The 20,399-nt window shown below is 42.6% G+C and overlaps 1 protein-coding gene and 1 long non-coding RNA gene across 4 annotated transcripts in view; both read left to right on the forward strand.

The window, feature by feature from the left end:
• Window positions 1–2,729: 2,729 nt before the first annotated feature.
• Window positions 2,730–12,252, forward strand: LOC122158219. The gene is made up of 3 exons (XR_006168168.1): window positions 2,730–3,194; window positions 3,842–5,048; window positions 11,213–12,252. It is a non-coding gene; the product is annotated as an uncharacterized LOC122158219 (long non-coding RNA).
• Window positions 12,253–14,237: 1,985 nt separating this feature from the next.
• The window catches only part of PPP2R5E (protein phosphatase 2 regulatory subunit B'epsilon), a 73,706-nt gene continuing 67,544 nt past the window's right edge, over window positions 14,238–20,399 (forward strand). For 2 of the 3 annotated variants that reach the window (XM_042813760.1, XM_042813762.1), the window contains exons 1-2: window positions 14,238–14,329; window positions 17,004–17,167. In XM_042813760.1, the coding sequence (XP_042669694.1) occupies window positions 17,011–17,167 (157 nt within the window). In that variant the 5' untranslated portion in view covers window positions 14,238–14,329; window positions 17,004–17,010. The remainder of the gene's footprint in view (window positions 14,330–17,003; window positions 17,168–20,399) is intronic. The other variant, XM_042813761.1, reaches the window with a different exon arrangement.

Genomic DNA, 20,399 nt, shown 5'->3' on the forward strand with positions numbered 1-20,399 from the left:
AGCCTGAGCTTTCCAAGTTTGGCTCTGAAATGAAACATGAGCTGTGAGCAGCACTGGATTGTTTCAGAACTGTGTGGATGTGGTCCATGCTCCAGGTGCAGTTCTGTGAGTGGAAAGTCACACTGGATTAAGGTCTTTATCTTAATTCTTGAGTATTTTTTGTAATAAAAGTTCAGACGAGCTCCTCTGAACAAAGGAGGGAGCCCGGGGAGCAAGCAGCTTTTGCAGCTAGTTCCCTGCTCACTTGGTTCCCTGATAAATAGAGTGTCAAGAAAGTGTTATGAATTGTAGATGGACATTGGAAGGGTTTGGCAAGTACCAAATAAGCACCTTGTGTAAAAAGAGTGGAGCAATTATCAAAGCAATTCCTGAGGATATGCCAAGCAAAGATGCCATAAGATTCCCAGTAAAGAATCCCCACATGTACAACAGTGTTGTCCCTAAGCAAGAAGTCTCTTGGTTTCACCTTCCAGAGCAGAACCAGGTGCTCCATCCTGCTGCAGGAGGGGAAAGAGGACACACCATTACTATGGCAGTTACTGTTAAGACATCGTTACTGCCTCCTGCTGAAGTTCACTGCCATCCTGGGAGAGAGTCAGCACTCACAGGGTTAGATAAAGAACCAAAGGAAAGGCAGTGTCCTAAGTTTGGCTTTCAGAAAATGTCTGGCTGTACTCTCAGTGTATTTTCCATTTGTTTAACATGGATGTTTCATTTTCTTATGCATTTTCAGGCAAAGCCTGCAAAGCTGCAGCAGGCCTCGTGCACCGTGATGCTTGGAAATGAAGGAAAACTTGTAAAGGAAAGCATACAGGAAAGTTTTTTCCTTCTCAGAAGCTTGATGAATGGTGCATAAATATGAGTAAGGTTTTTAAATTGCGTTTATAACCAGGATGAGAGCAGCAGGAACTGAGATGTATTTAAATACATGCTTATGTATTTCATACTATAATTAAAAGGTGTTAAAGAACAACAAAGTTACGAGAGAAAATGATACAGAGAAAGAAAGGAAATAAGCAATTCATGGGAACAAAAGAACTAGAGGATGAGAGAAACTCGCCCGCTAAATTATGGATCATGCACTGCAGACATTGAGCGGTTTGCTTTTTCAGCCTGAAACGTGTGTTTGAGTATGGCATTTTTCCCATTTCCTCCTAAGTTCCAAGGATATAATACTGGTTAAGCTAAAAAAAAAAAACCAACAAAGAAATGGGTGATAGTTATAGAGGGGAGGTATCATTCACTTACTGGGAAGGGCTGAGAATTCTGCTTGCAGCTCTTCAACTATTGGCCCTAGTTCCTCTCTGTTTATATTTTGAATTAGCAAGTCACATACTGAACTATGCCAAGTGACAGAAGGGGAAATTTCTGTGTGTGGAGCACAGTCATGCTCCCACAGGGAATTGGCTTCCTTGGCATATCAGTGTTTTCAGGCACTGGTGACCCTGAGTGAGAAATAGAAAGAAGAACCATGAGCCAGATTTTGAGACAGGCACGCACGATTAAACACATTTAAATCTGCCTTATTTACACTCATAAGGAGCTGTTTGTATGTCTCTCCTGACAACTCTGAGCCTACTGTAACCTTCTTTAATAGCCACATGGGTTGCTATCCTCTTGGGCTTGATTAGCTTGACCTTGCTTTCATCCTTTGTAGCAGCAGCGTAGCCAGACCGGCTGGAACAGATTTCAGCATAGTGTAAAGCATGCACAGCACTTAGAAATTAAGTGGGGAAAGAAAAGAGCCAGATGTAGGTGATATATAGGTTGTAGGATCTGTGTATGAACAAGGAGTAAAAGGCTGAGAGGTTGTGTGTGTTTATTATGGGTTGCTCACAGCATGTGTTTGAAGCTCTGGTTACGATGAGCACATTCATACAAAGTTTCTCTCCCACTTAAAATTTGTAAGGATGCACTATATGGCCTTTCCTCCTCAATGTAACAAATATCTGTAGAAATCTGTAGAAATTATATCTATTGGCTTGGGTCACAATTGAATACAAGTTTCTGTGTAAGGAGCAACAGATTTTGATGCCTCATGTGACCACTGATAACATTCATGATATATTCACCCGAGCACACTTGTGCATAAACCATAATTTTTTGAAAAAGCAGAAGAGTTGATCAACCTTTATAGTCCTTATGATTGTTCTGTTGTCCAGATGCCCAGGTGGCAAGGGATGTCTACAAACATAAGGATGTGTCTTAATATTGCAGACAAGATGGTTCAGGGATGATTGGAAAAATTCAACGAAGTTGAAATATGACTGTTTTATTAAAAAAAAAAGTGAAGACTGACAGAAAAAAGTAGATAAAACTTTGTGGTTCTTAGTTTATTAAAAAGCACCTGCATGAAGATCAGTACCAGCAGTCCTAAAATATTTCTTTAAGATTTTTAATCTAAAAGAACTGGAATCATAGAATCACAGAATGATAGAATGGCCCGGGTTGCAAAGGACCACAATGACCATCTAGTCCCAACCCCCTGCTGTGTGCAGGTCACCAACCAGCTGCCCAGCGCCGCATCCAGCCTGGCCTTGAATGCCTGCAGGGATGGGGCATCCACAGCCTCCTTGGGCAACCTGTGCCAGTGCCTCACCACCCTCTGTGTGAAAAACTTCCTCATATCCAACCTAAACCTCCCCTGCCTCAGTTTAAGACCATTCCCCCTTGTCCTATCACTGTCCACCCTCATAAACAACCGTTCCCCCTCCTGTGCATATGCTCCCTTCAAGTGCTGGAATATTGCAGTTAACAAAATATATGAAATTCCTGGCAGAGTTCAATGAATGCAAGTAGTTCATCTGATCTTAGTACACATTCTTCATGTGTGTTAGGTAAAGCAAATGGAATCTCTGCTATATGTACTGGAAAATGTTGATAGGTTGCTTTTTTCGGTTATATTGATTTTTCAGAGCAGAACTTTTTATGAAAGAAAGCAAAACAAAAAGCCAACAGATCCTCTCTAGAAACTCTTTGGCTGTGTACACCAGTCAATGACACTTAGCCCTATTAATGTGAATATGGATATAACCACCCAGGGAACCTCTCTTTAAGGAAGCATTGCAAGACTGGCTGAAGACTGTCTCAGCTTAAACCAGTTAGATCTTGTGATCAACAGAAAAACTGCTCCAAGAGGATGTTACCATAACTGGGAGTTAAAGCAGAATGCCATCGCCATGACCAGACCTCTGGTGAGAAACCTTCCAAATCTCTGGTTTCACAGTTCTCCAGGGTCACTCAGAAGTGATCCGATGTTGAGCTGAAGGTCAAGCTGGCTAAGCATGAAGTGATACAATGCAAATAATATGGTACACACACACAAAAAAAACCCAAAACATTTAAAACACAATGAAAATAGTCTGTTTAAAAAGAAACCCACCAAAAAAAAATTACCACATGAATGGTAAATTGGAAGTGCAAATAACTGATTTAGGAAATAAAGAAGACTTGATGGGTTTTGGGTTGTGGCCAGTCTCCTGTTCTGTTTCTGTGTTGGTATGATGAAAAAATATCCTGCAAATGCCATGAATCAGACAGGGTCTTGGTGATGTAAGTCTACAAGGGTAGCTAGTATGTTAGCTTGCACTCAACTATTTTGGTAGACAGTATATTTGGAGGAGAAGTATAAGGACTTCCTTAATTCTCCAGAGTTAAGCCTGACATAAACATGCCTAAACAAATGGCATAATTTTAGGGCCTCTGGACACTACATAACAGCTGTGTAGCTCACTGAAAATCTTCCATGCAAAAAAATAATTAGTTCGTAAGGTCCAAAAGAACGCAAAAAAATAATTAGTTTGTAAGGTCTTCCTGAAGCTTTTTTTTTTTTTTTCATTAGATCCTTAATTCAGTCACTGGATATTGGGAACAAGTAGCTGACTGCAAGCCTGCCATTCAGTGGAGAAAAATTTTCAGCAGGCAAAGATGAAGACCATTCCTGAACTGCCCTGTGACTGCTGTAGAACTTATACAGCAACTGCTTGCCTTGATCTGCAGCTCCAGAGATGATTTTTTGAGGAAAAAAATGAGACAGGAATGAGCTCCTGAACTCATCACCTTCATGCATGCAGAGTAAAGTCTCAAGCTGGCATTGCTGCTAATTCACCCAGGCACCAGAGCACCCTTGGTTCCTGGATGGGGGTAAGAGCAGATAACATCAGTGTAGCACTGCTGCTGCAAAATCAGGCTAAGCCATACGCCTGTGGCATCTGTCTGCTGAGCATTAGGTAAGGGAGTGAAAATGTACAATATTTCCCACAGATTCTGACAGTATCCTGAACAGGGACTGGCTCCGAGCATTAAGGTGAAATCCAGTCATTCTAAGAATATCCTATATCTCCAAAAAACACTTTTCTCTGGGGAAAAAAAAAAAAAAGAACATTAAAGGTTCTGACAGATGTATAGCACAAAGGACCTTTAGGTTTGATGATCAAGGACATACATGTGGAAGCCATTATAGTCATCCTGCAGCTTTGGATGGTTCAGAAATACCAAGTATGTTCCCCTGTACATCCATTCTGAAAAGCAAGCGGATCTGAGCTGCAAAGAGTCAGCATGTGGGACTGATGCGGGCTCCACAGATCTGTGCCTAGATCCGTGTTCCAAACTGCAAGAATTATACTGGGTTTGGATTCCAGAAATAAGACTCTTGCAAGGGAAACGTGAGCCATTCTATTCAGCACAGTTTGTAAAAGTAGCAGCCATCTGTTGGGCTTTAGAGAAGGCTGAGAAACACAGGATGTTTACTTTTATTGAGATGTGCAGTGGATGTGCCTCATATGAGCAGACGTGTCACACTACTAATAGGACAACTGGGACATGAAGCTCCAGAGAAAAATGCGTTAAATGTAGCATTTGTGTAAATTGGACTGAAAGCCTTAAAAATATACCTGCGTGCACCTAAATACACAATCACTTAAGTGAACAGTCGCAGAAAACAGCTCGGACAAAAACATGAAACAAATGCAGTGCTGACTTGGAGACAAAATTGACTGTTTTCCTGGGTGCTTTATGGAAATCATTCCAAAAGAAAGGATTAAGGAAAGGTAAGATAAGGAAGGGTCTAGTTTCTACATGGTAAAATTTTGAGGTTCATTTAGTTGAACACCCTGAAATGGAACCTGGTGTTACTAACAGTACCGAAATGTTGGCACATGCAGTGTGAGCCTGGGACCTCGTAGATGAGAGAGAGGTGTTCCGTACCACTGACAGAGCACCGTGTAGGACATCTGAGAGGGGACCAGGCCAAGGCCTTGAGCTACAGGAAAATGTGATTCACAGTACAAATAACTTCATGCTACTATAAATTTTAACCACCAAAGGGGAAAAATTCCCACGAGAATTCAGAGATGCAACCAGACTTCTGTAAAGGGAGGAAGTTTTTCACCCAGAGGGTGGTGAGGCACTGGAACAGGTTGCCCAAGGAGGCTGTGGATGCCCCATCCCTGCAGGCATTCAAGGCCAGGCTGGATGTGGCTCTGGGCAGCCTGGTCTGCTGGTTGCCAACCTGCACATAGCAGGGGTTGGAACTGGATGAGCATTGTGCTCCTTTGCAACCCAGGCTGTTCTGTGATTATGATTAAATGCTAACAGCAAGAAGGCAACAAGGAACCAAAGATGCAGATGGAGATGCTGGCAAACAGCATTAGCAACAGCTACTGTTGGTTTTGGCAAGAAAGAAAAAAGTGAAGTATTGCAAATCAAATAAAATTACACATGTATCAGCAATAGATGTTTTATATACAAGATGGAGTAAAGCTTTTTTTTCTTCTGTATTTTCCAGGATCTGGCTTATATAGACAGTGTTTGAGGTCTTGAATGAAGTTGCAGTGAGTTTTCACAAAAGGAACCTAAGATGATAATATGAATTTGATCTAGGTATGAATCAGTATAAGGAAAAAAACCCACACTGTAGAACTTCAGTGGGACAGACATTGCTGTCCTTGCAGCGTCTGTCTAACAGTCGTGCTATGAGATGAGGATAAATTTTCTAGAACCAGGCTTACGGAGCTATCAGAGCTAAACGAAGTGAGAACTGGAATTATTGTAGAAAAAAAATTGCAGGGAAGAGTGCACTGAAGGGCTCTTTGTACTGAAGAGCTATTTGTGTACTAAAAGCTCTCAGCATTAGTTTCATTGTCTCGACATACTTTTGATATTGAATGGACTTAAATAAATGAAGTACAGATGTCCACCTACAGAAATTGCAGTTATGAGGTAAGACTGCTTAGAGGCAGGAACTCACCTGAAAAGATGCATACTAAAACCAAACATGACTCAGAAGTGCACAAGTGCATTAAATATTTAGTTATTCAAGACAAGTCTATGTAATCTGACTATTGTTTATCTGTATTGGAGCTGATATAGCTCAAGTGGGAGCCACCATTTCTTCAAATGTACTAAATATAGCTGAAAATGAATTTTCCAGAGGTGTTTTGTGGTGCCTTTGCAAATGATGTTTTTAATTCCTCCTTGCATTCTCTTAAAGTAAACCTCAATACTATTTTTGATCTATTCTCATTCAAGTCTTGGTGATACCTTCTTGCTATAAATCCTTTTGGAAACCCCGACACTGAAGAATGTTGAAAACTGTAAGAAAGGGGTTGAATAACATATCAATGTAGCCACTTAATAATTTAAAATGCCAAATCTTATCCTAACACGTCACAGATTTTACATTGGTTCAAATTCCTCTGTATTTACTGAGTTACCTTATTCTGCATCTGGTGTCTGGACTTCTCTACGCCAGAGATCTGTAAAGCTAATAGTGCTGCATTTTTATCTAGTGGCAAATAAGCCTGCAAACTCATTACTGTGTTGTATATGTAATGTATGTTGCAATTATGCTGTCCTGTCCATGCACAAGGACAATCTAATCTCCTTGGTGTCCTTCAGCACATTTTAATTTTTGAACTTGCTTATACCTTTTGCCTCTGTAACAGGATATGGAAGTTTGTAGTATTTCACCTTGCCAGATAATTCGAGATCAAATAATACAAAAGTGTTCTGAAAAATAAATCACTCATTCTCCATCAACGATACTGACAGACCTCTGCCGAATTATACCAGCATTTCTTCTTACAAGTTCAAGATTCCCAGTATATTAATCCCCTCCTTGTATGGCAATTGCAGCAGGCCATTTCTTTTCTTTGCCTTCTCTGTATTCTTTTTGCTGAATACAATCTCTCCCACATTACACACAGTTGAGAATAAGGATGTATGATGGATTGTACAATGATGTTCCCCATTTTCTTTCCCAGCCTTAACACTCCAGCCTCTTTTTGTCATCACATACAGCAGAGGCTTGAATACAAATCCTTTTCAGTGTTTTCAAAGAAATGAATTATATCAATGTGTTCATTTAAAGTGAGAAATTCTCATTTTTCAACTAAGTCTTTAAACTTCCAGCAGTTGCTGCAACACCATTTTTGTTCTTGCTCCGATTATCTATTTTTGTACTGTCTGCTTAGTCAGGATATTAAGCTGCTATTTGCTATTTTCTATTTAAATCTGATCAATTCCTGCGTTTTTCTAGGATTCATTGCTTTATGATTTCAGGTCTTGTTCCCATTCCCACCTGAAGACAATTCCTTTCTTTCTTGTCATTTATATGGCATCTGTAATTCCGGTGCAGATCTCTCCCTATTCACATAATTTTCTCAGTGGTAAAATTGCCCTATTTGCTTAACCTTGACAGTGGATTTGAACTGTAGAAAATGTTCTTAAAACTTTCTTTTCCATCCTTCCTATTTCAGTATTCATAGATTCCTCTCCAGGTAATGCTCCTACTGCAGTATCTCCCAGCCAGGGAGTGGACATCAACACTGACTGGTTTGTGTCTGTACTGTAGTGCTTATGGCTCTCCCTTGCTTACAGTGGATGCAGAGGGGGACTACTAGGGCAGGAAACAGATGAAGAATAATTCTTTCTTGTATGGAAAAAAAGGATTTTGCTTACCTGCCTGTTCTCTTCTTCAGGCCAAAGGCCCTTTTTGAAGTAAGACCCTTTCACAGAATCACAGAATGACCAGGGTTGGAAGGGACCTCAAGGATCATGAATCTCCAACTCCCTGCCACATGCAGGGCCACCAACCTCCACATTTCATACCAGACCAGGCTGCCCATGGCCCCATCCAACCTGGCCTTGAACACCTCCAGGGTTGGGGCATCCACAACCTCTCTGGGCAGCTGTTCCAGCACCTCACCACTCTCATAGTAAAGAACTTACTTTCCTTCACTGTAATCTCCAGCCTAAAATGTTGTTCTGGGTTGCTCCAGGTCTTTATGGCCTATACTAACTGCAGTCTCTTAAGCTGTCTTTACCACATCCATCGCTCAGTGAACTAAGTTTATCCTCTGCCTCTGCTGCAGTTTATTTGTATTCTTCCTCCTGCCATGCCTTTGTCTATTATTTTTCTCAGAATTTAAGACTGGGAAACACACAGCTCCTTCCCAACCTCTTTACTTTGTTCTGCTCAGCATGAGGGCAGTCCTGCTGATGCAGCAGACTCCCAGGAGGATTTGTCTTTATATCTGTAACTAGCACTTAGCCATTTCTGTCGAAGTATCTTTGCTCCTAACATCTGCAAGAGTTCAAAAGCTCTGTGGAGAAGCCCTTGGCACCTATGCAGTTCTTTCCTCTCTCTAGCTTTGTATTGCAAGCTTTGGAACCCATTAGGACTTATATTTTAAATGTGTTTAAGTGGCGTAAGATCCCCCTCTGATGTTAAACATTCCCTAAAATGCTGAGTTGAGCTACAGAATATAAATGAACATCTTAGGTCCCTTCCATTTCTTGCCAATATATGATTGATTTGCAATTATTTAAAAACTTTAGAAGTATCTAATAGGTTGAAGCTGTGCTACAGCACAAAGAAGGCAGAGTTGAGAAAGATAGAACAGGAATACTTTCTTGCTCTCTTTTATAACAATTATTCTGTCTTGGCCTGGTCAGTCTTCAGTGCCTCTGTACTTTCTGAAAATCTCAAATGTATTATCAACTGTTTTTAGAACCATGGAGAAGCACCCAGCTTGAGAGTGAAACTGGTAGGAATCTTGCTGGAGATTTGGGAAGCACTATGAAAGCAGTTCACACACTCGAAATACTGTTGCACACCTTAACCACATATTTCTGTGTATCCATTTTGTTTCTCTTGGAGCGTGGTGATGTAGGAAGCTGGGCCAGACCAGAGGGGGCTCATCTTAATGGATGAATGGATGGCTTTAAACTAGGAAACAACTGAAATGAGGAGGCTTGATCAAAAAGCAAAGAAACAGAATTAGAAATGGAAGGAGAGCTGTTTAAATTGTGATTCAGGTATACCCCAGCAGTACAGGGGACAACGAAGCACATGGGCTGTGCCCTATTTCCACGTGTGCTTTCAGCCCCCAGAGGCAGCCCCACAGGCAGTGCCCTCAGAACGCAGGGATTTCTGGAACCTCAAACCTCCAGAGGTTAGGGAGTGACAGCTGGAGACATCAGCGAGGAAGACACTGCGCTGCCAGAAGCAAGCAGAGTGAAACTGGCAGAGAAGGGAAGTTAACAAAAAGCTCGGAAAACTAAGCCTAAAGGAGTGCCTGGGGCTAGAAGGCAAGTAAAGAAGCTGGGGGAGGGGAAGGATTCAACAACAACAACAAAAAAGAACAAAAAAGGTAATTGGGAACTAAGTGAAAGCAGCTAGGCTTGTTATGCTAGGAGGAGGCAGCTAGCCAGCTGCAGAGGCGAGTGAGATCCCACTTATCTTACCATGTTGACTACAGAAACAGACTTCAAGTGACGCAGTGTCTATAAACAGAGAAGAAGACTTAGTTCTCATTTGGGTAGTTGTGTCTGTGACCCTAAAATCCTTATCCCAACTCTGCATATCAGGATTCCAGTTCCTGAGGGTATATTCTTATTACTGAGATATGACCCTGATTATAAACATTGCCCAAAAATTGGTCGTACCATTTCCCCCCAAAATATGAAGCATAAGAAGCAGAAATCAACTGCAGCATAAACAGTTGAAATAATTTTTTTTTTTGATCCAGACAAATTTGATTCAAAAGCAAAAAACTGTCAGATCGTACTGTTTCAATCAAATTGATGGAGCAGGACAGTTACTTTGATGCAGGATTCCACCTTGTTCACTTTTGTTAAAAGATGCATCAGAAAAGCCTTGTTCACACACTGATTTGCCTCTTCAAACATCACTGCTGCTTCCTCCGTAACATTTTCTCTTTCTGGTCTTTCTTCCTGCTGGCCTGAATAATTAGTTCTCTGGGGAGATCACATCTTTTCTTGCTTACTAGCATTGGTACTGGGAATATCTGAACTAATCCCATAGGCCCACTGATAATGCTCCTTTTGACTTACAGGAGATCTTTATGGACTATTATATGACCCTTACTGTAGACAAATACATGCTGGGTGTGTTTCCTGAAACATTTACAAGCTCCAGTTAAATCCATTTATGTTTATTGCTCAGTAGAGCAGGTCTTCCACACTGTTATCTGTTTAGCAGTCCTGTTTGATAAGTTTCTATGTAAAGAGCAGACAGAACACCAACGTGGATGTGAGCTTGTATTCCTGCCCGAGTGGCCGTAACAGATGGTCTATAGTGGAACTTCAGTCACAAAAAATGTGAAGCGGAACAAATCTGAGTCACTGGTGCAAAATGTCTGTTTCGGAGGGCTCCTGACTGCTGTTCTGACTGCTTGGGTGCCAAAAAGGACTGGTGAAGAGGTGGCCATGGAAATTCCTTCCTACGTGGTTTCAAAAACTGTAAGGCAGTTTTTAAAGAATGAGCTTATCTTGTGCCTTTGACAGCAAGAGAAATACAGTGATTAAAAACTTTATTTCTTGTAGATCTTCAGAAAGGGGTGCAGATTTTGCATGCATGACTATTTTCAGACCCACACACTTGCATGTACAACTCCATTCCCTGTGAAACTTATCCGATGACATTTAATTTTTACTCCTGCAAATTGATGTTTTATATATTTTATATATTTATACATATACAATATATACAAAATATCCATATGTGTGAAATATTTTAAGTTGTTAAAATTTATTTTCCTCCATCACTGCCCGCGGTTTGTGCAATCATTTTGAAGCTATACAAAACCTATACCAAAAAGAAAATAGGAGAAAGCCAAGTAACAGCTCCTCCTAAATATTAGCAGTTTTACATTTGTATCTTATGCTGTGATGCTAAATCTCTTCACAGATGGAAATCTTCCAGACCGAAACAGAAAAAAGATGACAACCTGGAAGAAGATGGGAAAGCAACTCTGTAAACTCTGCTGGCCATGTGTTAAAGAAGAGGAAAGATCCTTCTTGTTCACCAAAAACCTTGCATTTTTCTTTAATTATTACCATACAAGTATCACTTGATATAAAACACACGATTAAAGTGCTTTACGCAGTCAGAATGGATGAACAGATGAAGCAGTTTTCAGAGAAACCAAACTATCCAAATGCATTCTTTACCCCATCGTGCAGTTATAGTGAAGAACTGATTCTACAGCTATTTCACAATGACAGAATGAAAAGTAAAAACCTGCAGGCAGGACATCAAACTGGGATAGTGGCCTTCAGTTTTATCCCTTCTACAGCAGAGACTTCAATAAATAACCATATCAGGCACTCCAGTTTTAGATTTTTAACATTGACGGATTTAATTTAGTAATGGGAAGACTTAAACACAACCATTTAAAATGACATGCTCAACTTCATCTAAGAAGCCTGTCCAGCCATCACTCTCTGCAGAACTTCCCTTTTACAGTTTGACATCAGTGACCTTATGAGCTGCCAATGCACTGTTTAGTCCAGAAGGAAACAAGTGCAGGGGGCAGTGAATAAATCAGAGTACTTCAGAATTAGGCTGATAAACAAAAGTAAGAGAATTAAGTACAAGTAAGAAAGCAAACTATGTGCATCTGCAGGTTTGGTTCCTCATTTATCAGAGCAATGGGAAGTTACCATTTTTGCAAAAATTTATCTAACACTGATGTAGACAACAAACTGACTTAAATTATTTGTTACAGAGTACGTTTTGCATTTAGATTATGTTAGCTAAGTTGCTGTAAGTGAACTTAAAATTTTAATTGTGTATAAATAATTCTGTAACCATAACACAGTTCTAACCCAGGAATGCAGCTGACTTACAAAAATGACAGGTTTTCCTATTTTCTAATTCTGTGGAATTTTGTTTTAAAAGATGTCTTGACTGCTTGATTGTCCATCTATCCAGCAATAAAAGAGAAAGGAAAGGATTAGGACAGTTGCAATAAATCATTCTTGAGTAGCATTACTGTCTACTTGAAGGAGAAACAACTGGTAGGTCAGGAGAAATGGATGATGGGGTAAAACAGGTCAGCAATACTGTGAATAGATCACTGTCTGAAAAGTCTTTGCATTGGTGTGTGTAAACTGGAATACAGTGTGTGATGGGCATGACATAGCAGATGCTGGTGGACTTGACTGTAGCACTGTATCCAGTCTTGGGTGCTGTGGTTCAGAAACTGTGGATGGTTCTAAGAGAAAATGGGGGGAAATATGCATGCTCAGAGGACTGAAACTAGGGCTCATGAGGAAAGAAGAAGTGAAATCGTTTAGTCTGTAGATAGCAAAAATTAGGGGAGACATGGAAGAGGCACACTGAGAGATGCGAAGCAGAACTGCGTTTATTACAGCTATACCTCCATAACAGAAAGCTTTTATTTATTGAGTTCCTGCTTCTCCTTGGGGCTGCAGTGAGGGCTGGAACAGAGAACTCACCAGGCTAAAAGTCAGCGAGTCTAAAAGTGCTCTTCCAACAGCTCCAATCACTCTCAGTTTAATCCACCTGAGTCCTAACTCCTCTGATACACCAACACTGCTGCCCACCTCTCTGGGGAGTGGGCAAGAAGTGGGAATCCTTTGCAGGATTGGTCATTTTCAAGGTTTGGGCACTCAGTACCTGAACAAACAGGGGATGTAACTGCCTCAAACTGCCCTTCATGTGCATCAGAAGCCTTTGGCTACACCAACCCAGCACCGCAGCCTCTAGATTCCTTTTTCTTTTCCTACCAGAAATACAAACACCACAGAGAACAGCATTTTTAAACACAGCAGCCACATGAACACCACTGCTTGAGTTCTGATAGAAATCAGGCTTCCCAAGTAAACGAATTTAAACAGCACTCCGACAGTTCTTGATGCTACCTGCACCCAGCCATCCTGCTGGCTGCCACATCTATAAATACACTTTAGGAAAGGTGACAAAGAGGGAGCAGGGGTGGCTGGAGAGCCCTGAGGGCGGGAATCTGTGTGGAGCGCTCAGAGCACGGCGGGCGCTGAGGGAGCGCCCCTGGGAGCGTCCTTCCGAGCGTCCCTCTGGACACCGCGGTGGGACCGTCCCGCCCGCAGCCCCGAGAAGGGTCTCCGAGCCCGGCACAGGGCCCAGTGCGGCGTTTTACCTCAGGATTAGAGGGCTTTACCTCGGGAATATTAGCTTTAACCTCGGGAACACGGGGGTTTCCCTCACAGATTTCAAGGTTTTTACCTCAGCCGATGTGCCTCGCTCCCGCCCGGTCCGCGGATGGGCGAGAAGGGCCGCCGGCCACAGCGCCGCGAGCTGCCGCCGCCCTCTCCTCCTCCGGCCGCGCTCCCCTTCCTTTCCCGGCTGTCCCGGCGGCAGCGGCGGGCGCCAATGAGGCGGCGCGTCCCGGCGGCGGCGCTCGGGTGGGCGGGAACGGAGGGCGGGGGGCGGTGGCAGCACGCTCGGTTGTGAGCGAGGGAGGGAGCGTGTGTGCGTGCGTGTGTGCGAGCGAGTGCCATGGCCGGAGCCCGCTGAGAGCGACAATAGGAGCGAGCCGGAGCGCGACCCCGACGCCCGCAGGGACCCCGTCGCTCACCTGAGGCAGCCGCCGGCGGAAGAGGCCTGCCCTCCCTTCGCGGGGCCGCCCGCACCGCGCCCGCCGCTCCCCCTCGCCTCGGCTCGGCTCCCCCCGCGTTTCACCCCCCCCCTTTGCCCCCCCTTCCCCTCCGCCGCCTCCTCGGGGCCCCTCCGCAGGGCTCCGCCGGGAATGTGAGTGAGGCAGCGGGCGTCGCAGGCAGGGGGCCGCGCCGAGTGCATGGGACTGAGCGCAGCCCGAGCAGCCGCCCGCTCCTGAAGCCGCCGCCAACGCCGCCCTGCGCCGGGGAGGCCGCCGACGCCGCCGAGGCCTACAGGCTGCTGCGCCGCCGCGGCGGGGACCGAGCCCGGCGCGTACCGCACTCCAGGCATCGGCCGCGCTCCGCCGAGCCCGGCTCAGGCCGCCGCCTCCCCCCCGTCTCCGGCTTCTCAACCGGGAGGGTCAAGGTAACTCCATCGCGGCGCGGGGAGGAGGAGGCCCGGGGGAAGAGGAAGGTGGCGGTGAGGGGGCTGCGGGAGGACGTGTTCCAGCTGCGGGGCTCCCGCCGGGAAATGACAGCCGATGGCAGCGGGCGGGAGGCAGCGGATGGCGGCGTGGCGGCCCGGGCCTCCCGGTGCGTTCCGTCGCTATTTTCACGTCCCCTCGCCTCGCCCCCCCCCCCGATCTGGGGTGCGTGGCTTCTCCTTCCTCCCGGCACTCCATCCTGCGAGAATACGGCCCCTCCTTGGGAGAAACGGCGCTTAAGCTCCACAGCTTTCCTACACGCATTAAATAATCTCAGGTTGTTGGGGTTTTTTTTGTTTTTTGCTTTTTTTTTTCCTCCCCCCACCCCGCTGGAATCGCGTGTTTCGCCCTTACGGCGCGTTCATCATCGAAAGGATGAAAAAAAAAAAAAAAAAAAAAGGGATCGCTGTTTACCACGGGGTTGTCAGGCTGGATGCTGCCTTGTGGAATTAGAATGAGGCTTTAATAATTTATAACGCAGGTGAGGGAAACTGTTACTAAATTTACAGTGGAGAAATGCTGGTGAGGCTCAGCGCTGACACCATGATCCTGCAGCTGGGCCATCCGCTCCGCTCGCTGCTCGTTGTTATTAGCATTGTTATTATTTTGGTGATTTCATCTCCAGAGAGAGAGTGCAGGGATGGTTACACTTCAGCCACACACGTGACAGGCAGAGGAATCTTTTCGATGAGATGAAACAAGGCCATCGGCTCCGGCTTTTAGCTGTGTGTTTCTGCTGCTATTTTCCATAATTTGGGTTTATGTAACAGGTAACTTTGTGCTTAGATATATTTTTGGCGGAGCTTTGGAACCTTAGAAGCGGGTGTCGGAGCGCAGGCCGTTCTATTTCAGTTTATCAGACTTCTTTATTTGTTAATCTCGGCTGGGGCCTGGATGCCCCGCTGATGGGGGCATTTCTTCCCCCCTGGATGGCTAACAAACCTTGTGTAAGGGATGGGATCGCATTGCTGACACTATATTATATTTGGAAAGTATAAGCTGGTGGTGGAGAGGACCTTAGGAAAAATGAAAAGGATGGTGTGAGGCTTTCTCGTGACAGCAGTGCCAGCTGCACAGCTCAGCATCTGGTGCTGCACATGCTGCCTTGGAGAAGCTGTGGAGTTTGTACTTCCATTTTTGAGAGATTTAGTGCACATATATATAATTTTGCATTAAACAGTTCTTATCTTTCTGAATTTGCTTACAGTTGCCTTAAATTGTACTTTCTATTTCTTGTAAAAGACGGATCTGAATAATAATGTCTGTTTCAATGGCTTTAATAATTTATGCAGCGTATGAGTAACCAAATATTTTAATAAAATAAGTACTTGAAAGCGTTCTCGATCGTGTGGAATCAACTTCTTTTCGCCTGCGAGTCACTGTGGTAATTGAAGTCAACAGACATTGAGGATGAGTAATGCTTTCCAAGGACATGTTCTAAGACCCTGATCCTGCAAGTGCTTATGCCGATGCTTAACTTTGCATGAGTGTGTGGCCCTACTGAAACTGGCAGAGTGCTCTGCCTAATAATGGCATTGCTAATACGAATAATAGAGGTGCACACGCTGGTGAAGTTAACTGTATGCAGAGCTGCTTGAAATACGTAGGCCGAAATTCCTCCTGTCTTGTTTTCCTGAAGTATTACTCATGTATTGCACCAAGATGCAATGTGTCTTTTTAACAGGCCAGACAGGCTGCTAAATACAATAGCTAGTTGGAGGAATTCACTCTTTAAAAGCTTCTTTTTGATATTTCTCAGTAGTATGGAATTAGCTGCAGCAGCATTACTAGGGCATGTTTTATAGGAAGAGGCAATGCTTATTTCTCAGACCAGCTGATAGAGTTGGGAAGCAAACAAACTTCTGCTCACAGAAACCTTTTTTGGCTCTCTGCCTCTCTGCAAACCTTGTGTGGCTTGTGCCCTTAGAACTATTATGGCTACCATACTGCTATTATTGCTTAAATGCCATAGCATGGAATAACTGTGTACTAAGAGACTCGGTACAAAAACAGAAAGTCTGAAATGGAGAGTAAAGAGCAGTATGTGAAATTTTGTCAGTTTTGCTGAAATTGTGAAGTGTGGTACTACTACTTGTGGTACTTTTTAGTGTTGCTATAAAGTCGTATATGTAAGTATGGTAAATAAGCTGATTTTTTTCTTCTGTGCACTTTGATGACTCTAAAGTGACAAAGATATTTATACCTTCTTGAGTTATCATATATATATATATATACACCATATACGTTCTTGAGATCATTTAGCTTGCATCATGCTTTCCAGCATGAGTTCTAGGCTTCAATCCTTTGTTGAGTCTACAGGTGTATGAAGTTCTGTTGACATAATGATGTCATCATTAGGTCAGAATTTTTCCTGTTGTAGGGTTTTTGGTAAAAATGAGGCAGATAAAACAAGAGAGGGAGAAGGACAATTGCACCATTCCTATAATTTATTCCATAAGACCTGCACGTGTATTGGTGGGTTATCTCCCAGACGGTCTGTCTGGATAAGTTGTCAGGAGAACAGCGAAGGCAGAGCAAGGGGGTTGGAAAATGTCAGTTAATCTTTATCCATTTCATCAATTTTGGAACGTATTTGTAATACTTGTTTTCCTTCAGTAGGGATATGTCCTCAGCACCAACTACTCCTCCATCAGTGGATAAAGTAGACGGATTTTCTCGGAAGTCCGTCAGAAAAGCCAGACAGAAGAGGTCACAAAGCTCCTCCCAGTTTAGGTCTCAGGGCAAGCCTATTGAGTTAACTCCTCTGCCTCTGCTGAAAGGTAAGCTCAACAATGATTTTTAATTAAAATATCCAAAAAGCCTAACAACCATAAGTCTAAACAGTTTTAATCTACGATTGACTTCTAAACTCAAAGTGTTCTGTTGCCAGAAATTGCATGGAAATTTTGCCAGTAATGAGGAATGTTTCATGCCAGAAATGTATGTATTTAAGCTCTACAGAACATTTTATCTGTGACTTGAGGGTGTGGTAATTGTTTGCAATACTTCTGGAAGTTTTAAATGCTAATGTTAACCCGTATGATGACTTGAATTTTCAAGGCACCCACGCTGTATTTTAGTTTGTGAATGCTCAACAGATAAACTGAGCAATAGTTATGGTGAGGCCAAGCTGCCCTGTGAGCATGGGGAAACTTGCATGCAGCTCTTGGCTTCTGCTGGGTTTTGGAATTGAAAGGTGCCATGCACTGCAGCATCTCAAGAGGAAGATCAGGTCTTAGGCAAGACACAACTGTGAGGACAGCCTGCGTATCCCTGCTCCAGTTGGGTTGCTGCAGGAAAATTTTAACTTCTAATTTGGGAAAGGAAATGATGATCCAGCTTACAGCTCTTAAAAGGCTGACAGTATCTCTCTAATATCTCAAATGTTTGCTCTAAATCCTGTTTGGCACTGAATTTCACTACAAATCCAGGGGCCAGCAGCTCTTCTCAGAGTTATGTTTGGTATGGCGGAAGGAATCGCCTTCTAGAAACGTTTCCTTTCACTGAATTCTTACTCAGTTTGGGGAATTTTTTTCATTGCCATTCTTCTTTTCTGTTACATGGAATGGAGCTAAGCACAATTTGTGCTGATTATTCTGGAAAATAGAAAGATGAATAGGTTTAATATTCGGCCCGTTCATTTTTGCTTTGTGGGCATGTAGATTTCCCAGATCTCTTCCTTTACGCATTTGATAAATTTGGTGATCAGTACTGAAATATGTAATGAATGTGTAATTGCACTTTGGTTTGGTTCGTAACCTTGGTTCTTCATAAGAACAGACAAGTTGAAAAAAAAAAAATAAAAATCAGATAGCTTATGTGTATCTCTTAAATTAAATTAAACTTGGATTGTAGGATTTGTTCTGCTGGAGTTGTCATTAGAATAGTTGAGACTTCTTTCTGTGGTGTGCGTGTGAGAATGTACAAATAAGAAACTTGCTCAAAAGAAAGGTGCAAAGGACCATCTAACCCCTCTGTGTTAAGCTGGCAAGGGCTGATTTGGAAGTAGAGGAGACTGGAAGAGCAGTGGAGTGCTTCCTCTACTCACCATTTTTCAGCCTCTCTGCCAGTGCTGTTGGATTTGGTGTTCTGGTTTGTAGTGAATGTTCTTCTATGAACTTTTCCAGTTGTTTGGTGAAAATAAGATAAAGAAGCAAATGTTCATTTAAAGTCATTTAAAACCCCATTTTTTTGCAGTTCATTTTTGAGATGCAGGTAATTTCCCTTAAAAATACAACTGATTATATTTCAGTAAACAGAGTTTGTCCTTTGGCTTAAGTGGCTACATTACTGAAAACAGATTTAGATTTGTATTTGAATAAATGCTTAAATTATTTGGTTATATTGTATAGTCAGTCCTGTTCAGGGAACACTGTGTGTGTGTGCACAGATATAAGAAAAGGTTGGCTTTGGCTGAGGACACAGTCTTGTAGAAACACAGGTGTGTGCAGGTGCTTATTTTGATTGCTGTAGCTAGTCTTGTGGATTGAGATATAAAGCTGTAATAAGATAAAACAGATGGGGCACCGAGAGAGTTACTGAGATATTTATGATTAGTGTCATAATGAGTTACAGTGGTCCAGCTTCAAATTAAGAATCTGATCCTGTGAGTTGGTTTTCCCCCTTTGACTTAATGCAGAGTCCTGTAGGCACAGGGCTCTGTACAGATCGTTTTGCAGGGTTTGGGCCTAAGGATGCATCTGAAACAGCAGTGGTATTGGTCCCTGCTGAAGGGACACCAACAGTTAAAAATTGTGCTACTATTTAGAGTTATTCTTGATCTACTTTGATTACTGTAACATTTAGGATTATTTAACCTGAAAGAAGTCATATTTCGTCTGCATTTTTCATGCTTTTCCTGGACAATTGTCTGAAGGTCCTGATCTTTAAACTTTTGGGCTTGCACTTACCCTCCAACAAGGAACTAGTCTTATTACTTTATTCAGTAACCACATGATTTCCTATTTTATTCTTATTATTTTGATCTTTAAAGTAAAAAAAAAACCAAGATTTTTTTTTTTAGCAAAATAGCTTTTCTTAAGACTGAATAATGAGATCAGCTTGGAGATCTCCAGTTGCTTAGTATACTCCTTGTTTTGGGTAAGTTTCAAGTTCCATTAAACCTGTTTAAAAATATTTCGGTACAGGAAATTTTTAGAGGACAGACCTTGAATTTGACCTTAAACATTTTATATTTGTGGTGGAAGAGTTTTGCCGACTAAGCCACACGTGCTGTGCTCTTCTCTCCTGTTCCCCTCTTCTCTCCTGCTCCCCTCGAACTATATCTCATACTGATAGCTACAGCCTATATTTTCTCTCAGAGAAGCACCTGTGTGAACTTCAGTATCTTCTTTCATTACAAGAATAAAGTATGCAGCAAACTAGATGAATGCTTTGTCCATTCTTTGCAAGTTTTTATACCGTGCCTGTCACCATAATGATTTGAGCACCTTCCAGTTGTGTATTAAGTGACGTGACTGCGCATCTGTCACATCTTATCTGCTCTCATTCCTTTCCCCAGGGGCAGAGTCATATACAGCGAAATGGCTTGTTTAGTAGTGTTTTAATGCAGTCTGTTCCTTTCTGTGGACGTATGTGCCTGTACTGCAAGAACAGATAAGTTGGAGCTGTTGTTTATTTGATAATAATAATGTTTCAGGAAACAGAAATAGACAGAATGTGTTTCAGTGTTACGTACAAGGCTGAATGATAACTTGCCATTTAGGAAATGTAGCGAGAAGGACTGGAGTTTTCAGTGGTGCTTATTCTACTTAAAGCATAAGGGAGTGAGGTTGTTACTGTGTGTTTTATTATTATTATTTTTTTAATTAACATAAGTGTGTGCATTGTTTAGCTCTTTGTGAACAAACATTTAATGTATTTATGAGATGCAGGAGCCTTTTGAGGCCCTGTTGGGCTGAATTAAGACTCTCATATGCCCCAAGCCAAAAAAAAACTCCTCATGCAGTCAAGACTTTTGTGTCTTCTGTTCTTCTACAGTCAAGACTTTTT

The sequence above is a fragment of the Centrocercus urophasianus genome, unplaced genomic scaffold, assembly GCF_019232065.1.
Source record: "Centrocercus urophasianus isolate 14NV4802_14NV808 unplaced genomic scaffold, USGS_Curo_1.0 seq_14, whole genome shotgun sequence".
NCBI lineage: Eukaryota > Metazoa > Chordata > Aves > Galliformes > Phasianidae > Centrocercus > Centrocercus urophasianus.